Genomic DNA, 21,840 nt, shown 5'->3' on the forward strand with positions numbered 1-21,840 from the left:
CTCCATTTTGCAGGGGCATCCTCCTATCGCAAAGCACCGCATCGTGATACTTTATAGATAGAACTGAGAACTGGTACTGCCGGATCAGCGATGTTGAAGAGAAAATACTCTATTCGAGCAATGTTGTATATCTCATAAACATTTGATTTGCCTAACCGAAAAATAGATATTGCTTGATCAATATCATTTTATATATTGAAAATTATTCGAAATATTATATTGAAAAATATTATAAAGGAAGCATATGAGATAACAACATTTTCTTATGCTCTTTTTACGCAAAATTATAATATATATATATATATATATATATATATATATATATATATCTTTTAATTCATTTTTGACATTTTAAAAAATTTTTAGAATCATATCTTAGACTCGATATATTCCAACCTTCTTTTTTCCCTCATTATTTTAGCATGTATGTAAAAAAATAAAATACGTTTCAAAAAATAAATTTCGAAATTTTAACTTGAAATTACGGAATATGTTATCTTTAAAAACACAAAATTATCACGTCACACTTGTCGAGGAATTCTCTGCCGAAACTCAATTCTACAATATTTTTCTTCTCATTATGCGTTGTCGCGAGAGAGGCATATTAAATTGGACAAAAATGAGTAGAGTTACATGCAAAGGTTTCGTACCCAACTTCTCATTTCACGTACTTAACTTCGCATTTCATATAAGTTACACTACGGTGACTGCATTAATCTCAACGGTGAAGCAAGGAGAAAGAGCAACTATGCTCTTTTTAAATCTTTTTTCTGAGTTCCATGGAAACTTTTCTGCGTCAAGAAAAGGAGTTTCCTTTTCTTTCTCTAAGCAAGTCGCTTGAGATAATCGGCGATCAAGTACATGTGACCAATCCACTTCCACGACGTTGCTCTCGACTGGAACAAATGACATCGTTCAAAATGATAGATGCGGTCGAGCGTCACATGAAGTAATATTACGTCTATATATTTTACATAAAACATTTATGAACATCATTTTACGCGTAAATGTTTGTTTGGCGTTTTAGCAATCACGTCATGCAACAAAGGATTCAATTAAAGGATTCTCAAATCTTTTAATTGTCATTCAAAGTTTTTCATATGCAATGTTTTACATTAAGAAATAATAAGGGTACAATCAAATCATGTTATATTTTATCATCAAATGTTTATTACGTGACATTTTTATTAAATGTATAGGATTTTCAGAAAAAAAACTAACTTTATTAATTTATAAATATTTTACTTTTTTTAAAAGAATCATTGTGTTTATTATGAATTGCATTCCTTTTCAATTATAACATTTTATTACATATGAGAATTATCGAAGAAAATATATTCAATCACATATCAATGAGCAATCAATGAGCAGGGTATTAATAATTTTATGGAAACGCGAACATGATATAATTCATATCAATGATAATTTATTGATCTTTAAAAAAAATAAAAATCATATTAGATAGAAGCAATTATTACGAATTCATGTACTACGAATTTTTTACGAGTCATGATCTTTTTAGAAACGACCCGTAAGCCAACATACCGCGGATGGATGTAGCAGGCAATTAACCAACTCCTGACGAGTCCGTGATTGCACGTGACGAGTACAGACGAAAGCGCGTGTTGTGTGTAATCCAATTCGCATGGGATAAATCTCAATTTCAAGTCATATCAAGCGAATTAATTCGCGAAGGGAGCTTCGGTTTCGAGTCCACGCTGATGGTTTCGGTCGAGCTGCTAATTAATCGCCTCCCTGCTCGGTGGGCAAAAAAATCCGCGATAAATCGAGCCGGCAGCAGTCAGGACTTTATTCTTTTTTCTCTTCTTATACGCGCCATACGTCACCATAAGCGTCGAGCATATTTCCTGACTCGCACGAACCGGAGGTGAGGAAATCCATTTCGTCGGCTAGCAGTCGAATCCGCGATAAGTCAGCCGAGAGAAATTATGCAACGTGTTCCTGCGCCTGGGCGGGGCTTCATTAAAAGTGCAACCTACATATATTACATCGTTCTACGGGATTAAAAAATTAAAATAACGAATTCTACAAAATTCTTGAAGATTCGACTAAAAACCGACATATCTTTTATCTACTAAAAATACAAAACTAAAATTTAATCACTATTAAAGAGAAATGTGTATGCAAAAAGATAAAATGCTATGAGTTTTCAATTATTGATATAACTTCAATAAAAAATATTTTCCAATAAAAAAGAAAATCTCTGCAAACACATAAATAGTAAACGCTTTGTATGCTTTATACGAAATAAAGTCAATTGTATATTTAACTTTGTGATAATATTGATTGTTAAAATTTTTTATATCATTGCGTTATTATCTCACATTTATCACATGGAAGTTCTATAATTATTTTTTATAATTATTCTTATAATTATTTTTTATAATTTTATATGTGCATGTCTCTCTTTTAAAGTTACCTTTTTTTCTTGCGCGAATATCTTCTGTCGCTATTTTAAAGAGTGACATATATTAATTTATATCTTTAGCAAACAAGATAAAAAATTAAATGAATTAACGGAATGTCAGAAAAAAGTTACAACCGCAACATATTTCTCACGGCTTGAGACTTAAGCTTTCACATAAAAATTGCAAATTTTCAAAGTATTTTAACTTATCCAGAATTGATTACATTTAATTAAAATTATAATTTATAAATTTTGTGACAAAGAAAAACGAATAGAAAAACGAATTTCCAAGTTTCGTGTTCATCCATCTAATTATGGTTTTAGTAATTAAAGTACAGTATTAAAGAGTTACTAAAACATCCGTATTATGTCTAACCACAATTTTTCTGAAGAATTTTCATGATGTATATCGGCTTACTCCAACGCTCTTCGCGTAGTTATGAAAGAACATTCGCATACTTTATGCGTAAAACTTAAGCGTACACAGTCGTCGGCGCGATAATGCCGTACGATAAAATCTCTTCTTCGCAGTGACATTTTTATACTGGCCGCATATTGCACTCGTAAACCAAAGTGACACTTGACATTAATAATAATGGTCTTTACGAAACCTAGGCCAATGAGCCAAAACGAAGAGAAGGTAAAGTCTGTAACAATTACGATTTCGTGTAATACTAATAGATTAATCAAATCTAGACTGTTATAACACTCTATTTATCCCTTTTATTGTATTTACATATACACATGATACAAAAAAAAAAGAGAAAAATTAATAGAAATTAAAAATTGTATTAATTTTAAATAGTTATTTATCTCTTGTTTCTATTTGTTTTAAAAGTGTGATATGCAGAAACGCTGATAACATTATGACATCTACATAAAAATCAATGAATTGTTGATTTAAAGTTAACGAAATCAATCATCGGTATAATTCATCCTATTACTACTGTTAATCTATTCGATCGGCATATATTCGTGATTGTCAAATGTACATTATACAATGCATGGGTCAATTTTATTAATTCTCGCGTTCATGATTAGCCTAATCTTCCTAAGCGTTCTATAAGAGATTAACAGTTTTTATAAAGCATTCACACACATTCTATCATTTAGTTCTGAATTCGACTATACTGATTCAATAGCGAAAATGATTAATATTAAATACGAACAAAATTATAATCATCAGAAAATTTCTGCATTAAAATAGTTTTGTGTGTAATATCTTAAAATGTTCAATTCTATATAAAATAATTCTCTTGTTTCAACAAATATGTCTGAAAATTGTTCTGAAAGTTGAATCATTTATTAAAAGTTGAATCATTTATTAAAGCTGAATCTTCACGCATTTTAGAAAAAAAATAGAAGAAGAAAAAAATTGCTATTTTATTGATTACAATATTCATAAGAAGACTTATTCATTATTTTAGAAAGAATATTTATATTTTGGTAATATGTTTCACAAGTATTTATTCTGTAAAAGATTTGAAATAAAGATAGATTTTGTTTAAATGAGAAAAAAATCTCTTTTTTGAATGTTTTTATAGCGGTCTAATATCTTACTCTCACTTGTCGATATTTTTGTATTGATCAAGCGAGAAATAACATTGATACTTCAACTATATATTTCAACAAAATTCGCTCCTCTAAATGTGAAGAAGGCACTTTAATAATCCTGCTCCGAGTAAAGCGGAGAGAAAAAAGTAATGCGTAGAGTTTTGTTACGTTCTCTCGATGTGACTTAAAATATAAAGATAGTCATTCCCGGATTAGTTTTGAAACATTTAAAACAACTAAAAAAGCTCTCATCAATAATATTAAATTGTACTTGATCTACGAGGTTTCCATAAAATTATTAATACCCTGCTCATTGATTTATTTTTTTCTTTTAATAATGCATATAATGCATATAATGCATATATATTATGGTGCAAAGTAATTACTGTTTTATAGATAAAATAATTTCGCAAAACAATACTAAAACTAGTAGAAAGAATATTTCTATCTTTAGAAAGAATATTTCTAGATGAAAAAATAATGTATAAATATATAAACTGTCATTAAATAAAGAAATTATCATAATGCTAGCTAAATTATTTTCAACACTAATAACACTTATTTTATTCGGCGACTAAAGTAATTTTCTTGCACAAAAGAAGAATTTACCAGTACGTGAAAGTTCAACCCCGATCTTGTAACTTTGATTTATTGACTGCAATCCCAAATTCTTTTCGCTCAAGTTTCTCATCGACATCAAGCCGATGACAGATAAGGGAAATCGCGAGGAAGTAAGGCGCTGCCATTCGTTCGCGATCAATCTGAACAAGTTCCCCAAGTGATCCGACCGAATATTCTTCGTATCCCAAAGTACTCGGCTATTTGGACTCGCTCGTACAATCCAATTCCTCGCATGCATGCGAGGGCTTTTCAAAAATTTCATTGGTCAGCGTGAACACGGAATATAATCATGCCTGCTAGTCCCAGTCTCGTTTTCCATCTATTTCGCAGTCAGCAATATCGAATAATTGGTCTTTTCGGACCTCTGGTTTTCTTTCGCAAGGTTACTAAACGTGTAACCCGTATGACTATTACCGCTTTATCACGTACCATTATAGTAATAAAAATGTAAAATAAATGAAAAAAAAGACAAACGATCTCTGCACAAAATCAATTGCCATATTCTTTTTATATATAATGAAATATAATTATTAGAAGTCTAGAAGTCTTTCTAGAAAATTGTACATTGGGAATATTATAAATTCACAATAAAGAGAAATAATATGCATTTAAAAAAATAATCGCGTTCTTCAATTGTACCAGAAATAAAACTACTGTCAAAAATGCTTTATTCTTTTACGGTAACAAAAGCCATTCTGCGAAAGCACACGCCGCACGTCAAAAGTTGACAGAACAGAAAGGATATTTACGTTGCATATATGCGCGCAAATGCAGTTGAAGAGCGTTTATTCTATATCTACATACTCGCACTCCATATTTTTACCTCTGCGAGAGATAGCAAATATTTAAGACAAGCTTGTTTATCTTTTCCGATCTATAGCCTACATTTGTACGTTTTCGCTCGAACTCGTTGAAATACACGTACGTACATCTTCTGTACAATCAAAACTAACTTTGCTTTCGCGAAAATTAGTTTATTGTATAGCTTTTTATAAAGATAATACAACTATTCTTATAAATTTTAACATTAAAAAAAATTTTTATTATTTTAAAATAACTTTTTCTTCAGATCGGTTAATTTAAATATAAGAGTATAAAGATAATTTAAACAAAAATTTAATATTATCTCTAAAAAACATAAATGAAGCGTAAACATAAATAGAAGTCGATTAGCTTATAATTTAATTTCAGCTTAATATAAAATGAAGATGAAATATTATAGACCTATTCAGAAAATTTAAAAATTATAATTGATACGAAAATTAAACTTTGCAAGAAATTCAACATTGATTTTTGAAGATAAAACGCTCCTATTAATTCAATTTCTTCTTATACAATAACCTTGAGAAAAAATTGTAAATTTAAAAATACTACGATAAAAATATACATAATATGCACAAAATAATATACAAATCATTACATAGAGATTATATAAAGAAATATTGAAATTTTCTTTTATATATATTCTTTGATATATGTATATTTTCCATTTATAAATACTACGGATTTTACAAGTGCCAGGCTTATGCAATAAAATTGCACACTCGAAATTACGTTGCAGCTTCCTTGATCGACTTTACGAGAGTGTCTGGAGCTTCTTCCTAACTGAAATAATACTTTCTCGCGATATTGAGCGAATGGGACCAAAACGCGCATGCTTTCAGTACGAACGTAAAGCAACTCTCAGCGGCCAAAAGAGAAAGAATTGAATTATTCGAACTTGTGCATGTGCCACCACGTTTATACGATATATGAAAGTCGCGTGTGCGAGGTTCATGCCAGAGCAAGGCAAGCAATCGCGTTAAATCTCCATGAAAAATCCAACGGATATATATTCACAAACTTGCGTCTTTTCTCACGTCTTTTCTCGCGTCTTTTTCTGGGAAAAGGCATTTAATTTTCATAAAGAACCTTAATTTATGGGACGACCTAAATTCTAGTAGATGCTCTCAAACTTGCAACGGCGCTTTATCTTTTAATTCCCCGCATGAGCAAAAGTTATATCCTTTTATGTCCCAATAATAAATATATACATATCTTTCCTAAACAACCTCAGAAGCATAATTGTTTCGCAAGCATTTTAAATTGCAATAATTATAAGAATTATAATTTTCGGATTATAATTAAAATTTCAAAAATAAATAGAAATTATAAAATCTTAATCTAAAATCTTAATTATAAAATCTGTTCCGATTATCGATATAAAATTGAATATTTAATTATAAACATTACACGTATACTTCAGATATATATGTTAAATATTACAAGTTTCCGCGTAATTCGTAAATGGAGCATAATGAAATTTCAAAATCAACTACGGCGTAATTGTGAGGAATTTCCACTTTAGTAGGACGGAATACGTTTTGCAAACAACTTATCAGCTAATGCTTTCCTTAAATGAAATTTTTATCTTATGTAGATTCGTCAAGGGTCCGGGCATTATAGCAGCCTTAAGGCTAGATATGAATATTGAAATTCTCATTATTCGCGTAGCCGCGAGCGACCAGTGTAACTGATCCGCACGTCGGCCGACATAATTTAAAGTTTCTAAACTAGCAAGTTAAATTATAAATACGTGCTCGGTCACTAGGCATCCCGAAGCTGGCCAGTTAAATAGATAGATTGCAAAAGTCATGTCCCATAGGACTCGTCGCAGATATCATATCTTTATCTAAATTAAGTCGTTATAAGATTATATTTATTTTTAAACATCCTTTGCTTATAACTGTATATTATCTACAAAAAGAATTTAATATACAATTTCCATTTTAATTTTGTTTAGCAAGAAATTTTGACAAACCTAAGTTCAATTTTTTCATGATAGTATTATAATTCAATGCCAGTTCTTCTAATAACGTTTCATTAAGGTTTTCAATAAGGTTTCATTAAGGTAAAGGCAAACCTTTCAATATTATTACATCCAGAAATTTAATTGATATCGTTTTCTATTATAATACGAAAATAAGAACTTCAAAAATTGTTTCGTTAGAAAAATATTGATAGAATATGACGGATAATGATAAATACGAAATATAAACGTCATCAAGTTGTATTTTCTACCCACAGATGTTGAAATTCTTGAATTTGTTATAATAACTTGGAAATATCAATATTGCAGCTTTTCTGTGCATTCAATTGAGAAATAAGTTCGTAACTTCCGATTATCTTGAAATTCTAGAGACTTGTTCGACTTCCGATAAAGTCGTTAGACGTTTGTAACAAATGAGGCTAAATGTAGGTCGGGACACCGGGCTAGATTCTTCATTTTTCAGCGCAGTTGGGAGGCGCTTAACGTCATGAATCTCGCCGGTGTCGAACAAACAGGGACAGACGCGATTCTCCGCAATTAAACAAGCCGAAATGAATATGAAAAAGGTGCTAACTGGAGCAAAGAAAAGTTTTCGCGAAATGGCCACGTTGGCATGCTGGTCTCGACTCCAGAAATTATCCTACTCTTTGTAGACACACGAAATTAACTTCTGGTTGAATAAAGTATCTTGATCCTCTTCCACAATTAACAAGTTCTACAAAAGATATAGATCATTACGCGATTTAACAAACTCAGCACATTTCTTATTAATTCTCATTTCAAATAATATTTAAAAATAAGTGATTTTTTCATAAGTATATATTATACATTTTAATTATCCCTTCTAAATAATGTTAAATGGATACTCGCATCTCTCGAAATTCTTGAAGTTTATTGTTAATGCTTTTCCGTGATGCTGATAGACAAAAGATAAAAGATGAAATAAAAGATAAGTAACACGCGCAGCACGCTTAAAGGAATGAAACAAAATTAATTAAAAAATAAAACAATACCAAGAAATATAAGCAATAAGAATAAACATAAAGAGAATATTTAAGAAAATTGAGAAAAACCACAATTGTGAACACTAAACAATTAGTTAAAAAATAAAAAAATAATTATTTAGAGTTTCAGTAATATAATTGTAGTCAATTACGTAATATACGATCGTAAGTATAAATAAGTTATAAATAAGTTATAATAAATAAGTTATAATAAGTTATAATAAGTATAAATAAGTTATAATATTATAATTATATAAGTGGCGTCATTTTATTACATTTCTTATGCATATTTTCTTGCATAGATTTTAATATTTTTTTATTAATGATTTTTCCTTATATTACAATTTATTATTAATTTTTTCTTATTTTTCACTATAAATATATGTGCAGCGTATCCCATTTTAAATAATTTTAATACCTCTTAAACAATGCGTTAAAAAAGTATTAAGATACAAATGTCAAAAAAATCAATAATTTACGAAATATTTTATATTTTATTCTAGCATATTCGGACATTTTAAATATACACATGTTATGTCTCATGATAAGAATATATGTATTTAACATAAACATTTGCGGAACGCAAAATGAAAAAGATTGGTCTTTGTCCCATGTCTCTACGTCTATTTTTGAAGAAGTTACAGCCGTTTAAATGTCCGCAGGTGCGCCCTATGAAAAAATTATAGAAAAAACTCCCCTCGCAATTTTTTCTAAATGTTCACACTTTTTTGAGGGGACAAAAAAGTATGAAAACACGTGTAGGACAAGCTCTTTGAAATACGCCGACGTGCCGTCGCCGTGAAACCGTATGCGTCGCCATCTATCGGATAGATCGTCGGTCGATATTGCGGTCGATATTATCGATATCTTCTTAGTATAGTAACAATATTATATAATTTTTGCTTTTTCTATTTTTAAAAAAATAATGTATACGTAGCGCGCGTTTGTAATGTCTAGTTTATTATAAAATAAAGGGATATATTTATTATAAAATAATGTTATACCCGCGAGTCTTCTGCGGCCGAGTGGAGTCGAACCGCCGTTTGGAGTAGAAGCGAAGCGCTCTCCGGGGTGATGTTGTTTACGAAAAACTATGACTCGTGGCGTATATATCGTGACGTGTGTCCGCAAAATTGTTGATTAATTTGAATAAAGCCTCCATATTTTATTGAACGGCGTTGTTTATTGCCGAGCGCGGTTTCCTCGCGGAACGCGCGTTAAGTGAGAGCGTCAATGACCGCCGCGGACGTAACAATAATAAATTCAATATAATTGCAAATTTTATCAATATAAATATAATTTTATTGATAAATCTCCTTTTGAAAGTACTATGCGGAAATTAATTTTAGAATGAATATTCGAAGGAAAATTGATTTTTGGAACATATTTTCCCAACACTCGTCTTTGGAAAGCATTACTTTCTCGGTAAACATAAACCTTATCTCATAGCCGTTAACGTGTATGCAATGAAAATCGTGGTAGCTGATCCTCTGATGTTGCTTTAAGAAAAATAACATATTTCCCACTGTACTACACGAGAAAATATGCGCAGCCAGATGTATGCAAAAATAAATGAAAACATAAAACTAGATCATATCATTTATTATGCTAGTGTTTTCGGTAAATAGTAAAAATGAGAGAAACTCTGTCGTTTAAAATATTAACATATTCTGTTTTCTTATTTCTACATATAGACAGTTTGGAATTGATTTACGAACAAGTTAATATTGACTTAAAAACATATTTAATATAAGCTTAAATATGTACATACAATATATATTTTGATATTACATCAAAATCAATGTAACTAAAAATCATATTTAGTGCTGCATCTGTAAATGTACGTCCTACATAGTTTCAAACAGTATAAGATCACAACGTATAAAATAGGCATTTTAATACTGAATAAAATCTTCTCGATAAATTCACGTAATTGCTTTTTTCATAAATTTATTTCAAATCGTTGGGCTTCTAGAAAAAGCTTTAATTTTTCATGAAATTATTACAGCAAAATGAATAAATCTTTTCAGTATCGAGCACTCTTCGTTTCAGAATTGACCAAACGATAGTCAATGCCACCCTCCCTCCCCAACAGAGCACTGTAATTGGTTTGTCGCAGCTTAACTAATTACCGGATAAAGTCACCGGTAACGTTGGTGTTTAAGCGGAGCTTACTGCTACGAGGCGACGCGAGATGTTTACTGCTAATTGCATGACTTCGGACTTTCGATTTACCTGGATTTATGTCACGGACATGGAGAAGGTAGGGCGTTAAAACATTTCTTTCCAATGCGTTTGCACACATCTATTTTTTACGAGGAAAATATACTCAAGAAGATTGAAAATGATGTTTTTTTGAATCTGACAATGAAATAGAAACTGTTCAAGTATATAGCAGTGTTTTATTTTTAACTCGATTTCCTTGTGCTTTCGATATTAAAAATTTTATATTAAAAATCTGTATTCTATTAAATCTTTTGATTCTATTAAAATCAATTTTCTTCATTAGATCAATCAATTCAATAATATCTTAGACTTCGACTCACTTGGCCTTTAAAATAACTCATATGAAAGTTTAATAATACCAAATTACGAATACTTTCTGCAAATTAACTGAAGTTCCTTATTTTGAGCGTTAGTTTTCTCTCTCTCTCTCTCTCTCTCTCTCTCTCTCTCTCTCTCTCTCTCTCTCTCTCTCTCTCTCTCTCTCTCTCGTTTAAATAAGGAAAGAAACAGTAGCTAGCAGTAACGGACGAGAATAATGAATAGAATATACGATAACGCTGTAATATAAATAGTTGGCATCGTGCCAGATAAGTTAATTGCTGGATCAGCAGTACTTCCTTTTGTTCACCACGAGCTCTTGGCTAGCTAAATTTTTCTTGGCAGAAAGCATGCGTTTAAATTCGCAAGGTATTTCTGTTTAATATACCCGGTGCCCGCACGTTCAGTTCTCATTTACGCGATTAAATCTAGCGCGCGGCACGCCACGTGAAATACCGATTTTTTCCTTTTTTAAGGACAACATACACGAGGCGCACGAGCAATCAGCGGCAAAAGAAACGGGGAAACAATTCACCGCAACTGCATTCGTCGACATGTCGCGCGAATCACGCGAGTTCTCTTTTTTTTTTCACGCCAGGAAGACGAACGGAATCGAATTCCGCCAAATGTTGAAAGGTTTCGAAGAACCACGTAAATTCGCGTGACAAAAATCGGGTCGACACAATCCGAGGCGCCAGGATTAAAATTCTGACTGCACAAAACAATGACACAATAATGAATAATTAAGAACTTTAAGTAACGGCGCATAATATATATGAGCCAGCTTGCGATAATATCTCACTGCGCAAATAATATTCATGTTTATTTCATTCATTCGTGACTTACATCTTGGGACTTTCAGTTACATTTTTATATGTCAGCTCGCTCTCGTTTTTTTTTTTATCGACCACATTTGCTTTATGACGCATCGACCACGGACATCACCGTTGTCTCCCTCGATCCGTCGTGACTCTCATGGTCCTGAGAGGACTCGTCCGAGGACCGACGACGAAGCAATTGAGGATCTATGATGAGTCTGACATTGACGGTGCTCTTCCACCACCTGTACCACGGCGACACCTGGTCCTGAGGAAGGAGAGACAAATGTGAACGAGTGGAGAGAACCGCCGGGGGTCACGGCTGCTCCTTTTCTCGCCGATTTAAATTATCCGGGCAGTTTCAGTTGTCAGGGGCAAAGGGCAGTCCACTCGATAAATCAGGCTCGAGTGACGCGCCTCGAGTGCCCTCCGTGACGTGAAAAAGAGAGAGAGGGCGGGAGGGAGCGAGGTACAATCGAAAATGGAAGAGACGGCGATTCGGAAAGTGGCGCGTATTCACGATTATTCTTAATTAAACACGACGTCCGACGATTTCGATTCAACTGCAGCGATTTACGGCGCGACGCGACCGATGGTTTTATTTAAAAGCTTACCGTCCCACCCGACTCGTACGCGGAGAGCACTCTGCGCTTCAAAGTGCTCGTAGGATCTTTCGCGAGGATTAACGAGAGCATTCGGTGACGCGAGATTCGTTAGCCTGCTCTCGGATAGCCGGACGAAATATCGCTCGCCAGACGAATCATTTCGCCTGCCCATCCTCACTTAGTACAGCCTCTAGCTTCAATAGTACAGTAGAGACGTTAAGCGGCGTGAATAATTCTTCCTTGGATCGAAGGCGCACTTTGTTCCAGGCGGAATAATGTATTATAGATCCTAGTGGCTGATAAATCTTTCGATTTATCGGCGACATTGATCTGCACCGTACCGAGAATATACGTATACTACGTGACTAGATTGCCACATATATTCTTGAGGTATATCGGCGAAAGATGTTATAGTGATATATACGATAATTATGCTTCCATAATAAATTGTGAAATAATAACAAAGTATAATCTTCAGTCAAAGTTACTTATATAATAGCCTATAAAAAATTGTTAATAAATTAACTTTCACTCAAAAATTTTTAAAGAATTTGCTAGTAATTAAATTGAAAATAGAATTCATGAAGTATAGATATTACATTATATAAATTAATAAACAAAATAATAATATTAAAATATTAATAAATAAAATTTTTATTTTAATTATTACTATCTTATGTGTTTAAATATTATTTATTTTCAACTAACAATTTCTTAATGCTTAATTTAACTAACAGTTACAATTTTTAATTAAATGATAAGACCTGGAGTTTTCATTAGATAACTCGGAAAATAATTGTTGGTGCAATAGTCTGAATTTCTCATATTTGCATGCGAAAACTTGAGAATCTCCATATTCATGTTAGAGATGATGCCAATAATAATTAATTTAATAATAACTTTAGGGTAAAATAATCAAATCTAGCACTTGTTGAGGGACTCCACGGTAATTAACTATATATGGAAATTTAATGAGCATTAGCAAGCATTTTAGTATGTATAAACAATCGCCATAAATATTCCATAACGGAACTCCCGTTTAATTCACGCTGACGCCGTAAAGATTATGATCTTCATTTCACCAAGGTGAGTAATATTAATTTAAGTAAACTTAAGTAAATCGTATAATAAATATGACGACATAAATAAATACGCTTGTAGATAAATATTTGCGATCACGTCACAATTTTCCAATTATTGAGAAAAAAAAGAAGCGTTAACAAAAATGCTTTTCTTAATGCCAGTCGCACTTTTGAGGCATAAGGTAAAAAAAGTAAATCATAAAGAGCGACTCTCGTAAGAACATAAACGCGTGACATAATTTTTCTTCTCGCGAAAGAGAATATCTTCGCAATATATTCAGACCTAAAAGAGATCCTATTAGCCATGTTTCCAGCTCGCTCGGTACGCGCTCCGTCTTACGCCGTACGTATTCTTTTCATATCAGAGCGTCGTGTGTCTTTCGCGCTCTTCCGGCGCAGAGTGCGTTCTGACACGTTTGTTCCGGGTCGCTCCCCCCGTGCTATCTCTCCCGTGCATTCGAGCGTCGGGACACCGCTCACCTGTTTCACCCTTGCACCGCGCCTTAATGCGCCCGCCCGGGGCGGATGTTGCTATCTGGCCCGGCGAGATCGTGCCGCATAAACGTAAACCTCGGCACGACGACGTCGCGCTGGATGCGACATAAAGTCGATGACCCCAGAGGATGCATGCTGATGCAAGTTATCCCAGCATCGGCATACGTTACTAGTCAAAAGTGTCCGAATACCATGATTCCATATCCTTACGACACATATATCTCGGCCAGATATATTCTTCGAAAGATATTATGCAGTAAATAACTCACACGCGCGTTATGCGCGAGGCATCTCTGGTTTACCGTGGTTTACCTTTCAGCTAAAGATAGTACGGTCTAAACTATGAAAAATGGCCATTGTTTCAAACTCGAAGCGTCAATAAGTATTAAGTTATGGGTATTATGCCATGTATTGATCTACACGTTCAAAGTATCCTTGGAAACTTGAACGTATAAAAAGTCTAACTCGTGATTTCTAAAAGAATATTTGGCAAAAGCATTATTTATCTGCCAGGTTAATACCCAGAGATTTTAAAATAATATGAAATATAATAATGATGAAAAAAAAAGATTTTAATATTATAATTTTAAAATACTTTTAATTATATGTCGCATCTTTTTTGCGAAATAATATTTAAATTAAAGTTAAATATAAAAGTAATTTTGTAATAAATTCAATATCGTTAGAATAAACACATCGATCTATGTTTATAGCCAATATTATAAAAAAGTTAATATATTTTAATTGATTATATAAAAAAATCAGTATATTTTTTACATATGCCATATGCAATTTATATTTATTAAAATAGACAAAACTTATTATCGTATTTATCTTTCGGAAAATGAAATTTCATTCATTGGCATCTAATTGTAAAGATACATACAATCCTCTGAGGAATCAATATATTAAATACATTTCATTTTAAACGTTGACCTCATTTTACGAACATGTAATATTACGCGATTGGATATTTCACGAATTTCGCATCGTTAGTATATACATAAACCAATAATTCCGTAAATTTAGCTTTTAGTGAACTAATCCGTATAAATTTAATAAGATACTCGTATGAATATATTGAAACATGTATTCAACGGAAAAATGACAATGTAGACATAATATTATGTCCATATCTTCGCAATATTAATTAAATATTTAATGATGTAATTTTGATATTATATAAGTTACTTGATGCAACGTCTTTCATTAAGCTAATTAATGTAGCTCAATTACATATAGCATATTTCTATTGAATATTAATGTAAAAGAATTACGTGGCAAAAGCATTTATTATGATTATTATTTAATTCAAAGATATCAACAACCTGTCTAGTCGTGACTATTAAATTAAATCAACATTTATTCTTATTAAATGTAATCTTCCTCTTATTAAACTATTGATAATCGAAAAGAAGAAATAAATCGGAAGTATAATTACCCTGCAGAGCAGGTAAACTGTAGTGACGTAGCCTAATATCACGATGGTCAGGAAGAACCATATCGCTCCTCGCGTCCAGGGTTTAGAAATCCCAATCTTTTTCCCCTCGATGATAAAATATCGCATACCTGCAAAATTATAGCGGATAACAAGTATATATAGTTTGATGCAGTTTCATAAAAGTAACACTGCTTATCAAATGGAACTGAAACTGAGGCTTTATCAACATACGATCCAAATTCTTTTCCACAATAGTATATCGTGCAATAATGTATAACATTATTTTTTGTAAACATAGTTTTAAAAAAAACTTAAAATGCAGAAAATACGTATCAAATGTTTATATGCGGAAAAATTTATTAAAGTATCTAAAAATTTAGCGAGATATAGAAGATAATTTTGTTAAATCATCAAAATAATTATGTAGGACGTTTAAACATGAAATTGATGTTGCAAAAATTTTTAATATTCTAGCAATCAATTTAACTGCTTAATGTAATTGTTTTCATGGTCCAAAATTATCTTCAGACTTCTACTTGCAAAATTTTTTTTTAAATATTTCAGCAAAACTGCAGCTGTTCTTTTCGTGTACATTTGTATGATTCTATGTAACATTTAAATAATCAAATATGTAATAAAGTTATATATTTGAAAACGCGAGATTATGTTAGCGTCAGAATAATAAAAAATATATAGTACTATTCTTAATAATATATTTCTTTTTCTAAATATGTTTTCTTAAAAAAAATGGATTTAGTTACAAAATGGATTTAATTACAAAAAGAATAACTATTTTGTATGAAAGATTCCAGATTTGTCGAATTAGTTGCAAAATGCATTAGGCAAATTTGATATATGCAGAGTATTACCAATAATAGAACTAACTAAAAGATTTTCAGGTGTTTCTTAACTATTTATTTGCTTCGTAGTGGACGACAGTTTCCGTTATATATAAAAGAGCCACTCACCCAAAAGACATACCACGGCTAATCCCACCGTAACGATCGTGAGTAACGTTAAGATGAGCAGATCTGATTCTATATTTCCACGATTCCGCGGGAGGCTGATCCATATCCTCAGAGATTCTGGCCTGGAGGTACCCATAAAAATGATAACTACGCGCGGCTGGGTGCAGCCATTAAGATAAAAGCTCAAAAAATTCATCCTTAGAGGATGCTCTCATACGGAGAAAATATTTGTCCATAAACTATATTATGCGATATTAGAATTAAAACGCAATATGTTCAACAATTATATAAATATAAAAATAATATAAATATAATATAAATATAAAAACTCTCTCGTTGTTTCAAATCACGAAAAAAATGGCTATAAATGAAATATATGTACATGTGAGCAAAATTGATATTATTTGAGAATGAACGTTTTATGAAATTTAAAAAAACGAATTTATTTGCTGTTCTAATTCCAACAGCCAGATTGCAAACTTAAAATGATGCATCGCACGTTACTTTAACACATAAATCAGAATGCAAAACGGTTGCGGTTGATTCCCGAAGCCGGTTACTCGATACATCGTTTTTGAAGTTAACTCCAAACTGCAGTCTGATCGACTCACAGTGAGGAAACAAATTGCACAGAAGAAAATAGAAAAAAAAAAAGATATGATCGAGCAATTCATCGCAGAAAGGAGAATAATGGGTGCAGAAAACGAAATAAGGAAAGCATCTCCGGCGGAGAATCGAAGTGCATTTCAGATGCTTGAATTACATCCGACTTGGAAGTGCGCCCCTCCCTCGCGTTAACCCGATAAATGTAACGCTCACCATCGATAACGAGGCGTCTCTACGGCATTGAAGTAATATCGGCACAATTCGCAATAGGTTCGGCTCGACTGATTCAGCCATCGTTCCAGACAGGACAAGTGTACATAAGCGAGCGTGCCCTTGCACCTGAAAGAGATACACTATGTATGTACATCGTCTATATTGCAATATTGTGCTATGCTACAGAAACGCATACGAGAGAATACCATGCGATTTTATCACGCGAGAAGACAACGGTAAGGGAATAACATCCAATTACGCTTTCTCTTTGTGGAAAGCGAAATTTTATTTGTGTCATTTAAAGAACACAGGAACTCGATGAATTGCGTCTAGACGGCGAATCCGAGATGAGCTTGTTGATGGGATAGAAGTTAAGTGCTAAGGCTTCGTTGATTCTTTTGCTGCGCACTCAAATACATTTACTCAATTGTTTTCGAGCAAATGCACAAAAGACGGAGCGAGTATCGAATTAGATTTGAGTTTTAAAATCTGTATTAAGAAAAAAATTGTCTTCAGGCCGTGTTAAATTTTAAATTATTCTTTATATCAAATTATTTAAATAAAATGATTACTAATTTTTTAATAAATATACAATTAAATGAAAGCGTACAATTGAATGAAAATGTTATTGAAAAAAGTGAATTCTACTTGATTAAGGTATTGCATTCATATTATAAAATCCTTTTGGCCGTGAATATCTGTAAGGGTGAAATTGCACAAGCACATCAGTCTATAGAATCTATTTTATATAGGAAAATGTTAAATCTGTTCATTCATGTTCACTGGTGACACAAATCATTATGAAATGCATTTCGCCATTCGAGAACGTAAGAAAGATAAGTTATACCCGATTCCACATTATTCTCCGGCGCTTCGAACCGAACGCCTATGGCTTCGAGAGTAACATTCGGATTAAAAAGGATTTCCGTAAGTTCGAGAATTATGAAGGCAACCGCTCGGGAGATTTGCAGCGAGCCACTCTCATTTCGCACGTTCCCACTGCGTTTTCACGTAATTCTTCGAGCACGAGTTGTGTGTCCTTAATCGCCGGGACACGTTCCTCGAACTATTCACTCATTTACGCCTTTCCACCACTCGGTTGCACCAGGCCGTGAATGAGAAAGGGAAAGGACGAAAGAGGGAGGAGGCGAGGGAGAAGTTCCCTTCTTATAACATTCTCCCCCTCGTCCTTTCTTAGCACGATTTCCCATCTCGCAGGCAACGCGAGAATTATGCGACTACGTGAGGTCGATTTCAGTGTCGAGCCGGTATACTTCATTCAGACGATAGAGTCACGACGTTTCGCTTTGTCAGCCGTGTTAAACGACCGCTATTCCGACCGGGTAATCTCGTTATTATAAACAGCACCAGCAACTATCACGACATGTTCCTCGCTTCGTACGCATCCTACGTCTACGATGTATGCAGCAGCACGCAAATTAGTTCGAACGGAAGTCAGTAAGCCTGAATTGTACCACTGCGCAGCGTAGTGATCTCAAAGACAAGTTTATGCGTTAAAATCTCGTTAAGGTGATGTCAAGCTCGTACGAAATTTCCTCGTTAAATGAAGAGAGGAAACTTGCGCACAACTAAATGTAAAATATTTAACTTGTACGTAAAATATTTAATATATTAATCTCGAAATATTCGAATTGTTCGTCTAATAATAAAAAAAGATCGTGCAAGCAAATAAAATGTTAGAACATCTTTTTTCTTAACAAATGGACTTACAGAAGACAATTATCACGTTTTGTTATCTAATATTATTTTAGCTTCAATTTTAGTGAATGAAGATATCAAATGTTAATAAATACTCTATTGGTCTAATTGTTATAAATATATTAAAGATACCTTATTAATTAAATCGTTGAAAATAATAAAAAATTTTTTTAATGAACAAAAATATGCAGTGTAACAAAAAGCGTTGCGGTAAATAGCAGCGGATAAAACAATTCCCTTTTACATGATTCGCTCGTCCCATGGCTCACGGTATGATAAACTTTTCTCTTTGGCAACTCGACGGTATACATGGACGATGATTAGCCCGCGTATCCGGCGAAGCAGTTATCATCTAATGAAATTTATCCCGCTCTTCTTTCACAGCGCGATTCGCCGTGGAATATATCTGCCGCGTTACGACATCAGTTTTGCGATTGTTCCAGCGAACAATGCACGGTATGCAGCAGAATCCGGAATACTCCGTCAGCGTTGAGTGCGATATAAGGAGCGAATATTAAACGAGAAATAATTCGCGGGCGGCCGCTAGGAAAGTTGTTGGCATCGTCCGGAAAAATTTCAACTCAACTTCCAATAATGAAACATTTTAAACAGTCCACCTCTGCCACGATCCTATCAGGATTTTTAAACATTACCGTGATGTTATAGTTCGCAACATAGCTTCATCCCTTAATTAATTAATAATAAGTGTGCGAAAATATTTTTTGTGCACATAATGTAAAATGTGATGAACAAGATGCGGTGATAAGCAGAGACGGATGAGATTAATATCCGGGCGAGAAGAGTTTCCTATCCTATATTTCCTTGCCCTCTCAAAAAACGGGCGGGAGAAGGGAAACAAATTTGCTTACTCGAGAGATAAAATCGAGCATTCGTATTCTCGGAGGATGCGAGGACACGCGTGCATTTAGCGGCGGGATCTGCGAGACTACAGATGGTCCTACCACGAAAGGGCAACCATTTTGCTTTCCACCGTAAATAATCGGTCGTGTCAAAATTCGCGATGATTCATGCGCCGAGTCGACCAGATTTCACGTCGGATGCGGCGGCGGCGGCGTCGCCGCGCATTTACCACCGCGCGTCTAATGTTGCCGTGGTAACGCGAAAAGAAATGGGTCACAAGATATAAACGTAGCACATAGTCGAGAATTCTCACGAGATCCTTGTGAATTAAGCCTCTGCGAGCGAAGGGACGCGGCTCAGGTCGTTAAGTTGACGGGCAGTGCGGATATCCTGCCTCCCCCTCCTCCCTCCCGCGAAAACGATAAGGACGCGCACGAGCTTACCGAAGCGTTAAATAAAATAATTATGAAAACTGATGGAAAGTAAACGTGCGCACACCAGAAATCAAGGGACTAATTGGGTCACTCCTCCTTCTTCTTTTCTTTTTTTTTTGACAAGCTACAAAAATGGCTGTCTGCAACTGAGGAAAAATAGAATTATCATTAGTTACCGAGGAGCGTTCATTAGAGTCAGCTTTTTTTACTTCTTGAACTTTACAAAATTATATCCGGCTCTGTGACATGTAAATTCAAACGAATGACGGACAGTAACAGAGTTTCAAAGTGATGAATCAACTCGACATCCTGAACGTCTTTAACTTTCCAAGTATACTAACGGCTGATCCCTCGTGATATTTCGTAGTGATTGGATGACGCGAGATCATCGCTTAATCGAGCTTTAGCGCTAATTAATTAGAGTCCGTCTCCCGTCTGATACTTGTGCAAAATTAGCATTTGTCGCTTTGCGCGACGTACATTGTGATAGATGGGGAATAATAGACTATTGGGAATCAAAGCAATTGAATGATTTTCTCTGCTCGCCTTACAGCGACCTATATATATCCTTGTTGTAATTAAATTTATCACTAATCGACTATGGTCATCAACTTGGCTAAACATTTAAGTTGAAATATCTATCAATAATTCATAACAAAACCTCTCACATTAAAGTTTGTTTAAAGTAAAGCTATTGAAATTGGCTTGAAATGAAGGCTTTTATTCGATTTATATTCTTTCAAGACATTACTTTACCAAGTAAATTCTAAACTAATGAAATTATTAAACTTTTAGCTGTTGATTGTAATGATTATAACCATTAGAATTGTTGCAACTTGGGAGATCATTGTATAATATTAAATAAAATGAAAGTCAACTGTACATCATTATAGTATTAAAATTTATACATGTACATTTTAAAAGTGTTAACATAATAAAAATATTACAAAATTACACTGTTTTTATAAAATGTAATATTTCATGTGTATCTACTTCGTATTTTTTACGCACGCCAATTTCCAGTGAATTTTGTTATTACGTTTAAACGAATTAACAGAAATACCCGAAGCTGAATCCGCAGGATTTAAATATCGTGATATTCCGCCATTAATACGTAAGCACTTCCCGTTCCGGTGAGCACCACATTTTTCTCAAATCCTATTAAGTATGAAGGATGAGACGTTCGTAAGATGGCGAAATTCTATTCTAAATCCTGGACTTAGCTACGCGGATGATACACGTCGTTTTGCCATAGCAATAAAGTTATCAAAATCGTAAATGCATAATTGCATGATATTCTTTTCTGCATATGTAATACAAACGATCTTCTTCTTGGACTCGAAAATTCTATTTTTGTTTTTATATTTTTGAAAAAAAGCTATAATTATTTATGTTTATACATATATTATAATGCCAAAGAAAAAAATTAAACATGTACTTTTTATTGTAAATTAAATTTTAACACATGATGTTTACATGATGTCAATATTTTTTTATCAGTATAAAAATTTGGAGAAATATTTTTTAATTATAACAATATAACAATTTAAAACATATTAATACACTCCAAATTACAAGTTTGCAAATATTTTATACATATAGAATACGATCTGACCAAAAAAACATTTTTTATTTTAA

The 21,840-nt window shown here is 33.2% G+C and overlaps 2 protein-coding genes across 2 annotated transcripts in view; one reads left to right on the top strand and one right to left on the bottom strand.

Annotated features, from left to right (window-relative positions):
- dpr1 (defective proboscis extension response 1) overlaps window positions 1-21,840 on the top strand; it is a 303,032-nt gene that overhangs the window by 101,943 nt on the left and 179,249 nt on the right. The window lies entirely within an intron of this gene.
- On the bottom strand, window positions 8,662-17,717 carry LOC112552876 (uncharacterized). The gene is made up of 3 exons (XM_025219164.2): window positions 16,370-17,717; window positions 15,402-15,529; window positions 8,662-12,046 (listed from the first exon to the last, which is right to left on the bottom strand). Exons 1-3 carry the CDS (start codon window positions 16,563-16,565, stop codon window positions 11,879-11,881), a joined length of 492 nt encoding a protein of 163 aa, XP_025074949.2. The 5' UTR covers window positions 16,566-17,717; the 3' UTR covers window positions 8,662-11,878.

Source organism: Pogonomyrmex barbatus, unplaced genomic scaffold, assembly GCF_055798465.1.
Source record: "Pogonomyrmex barbatus isolate J1 unplaced genomic scaffold, ASM5579846v1 scaffold3, whole genome shotgun sequence".
Classification (NCBI taxonomy): domain Eukaryota; kingdom Metazoa; phylum Arthropoda; class Insecta; order Hymenoptera; family Formicidae; genus Pogonomyrmex; species Pogonomyrmex barbatus.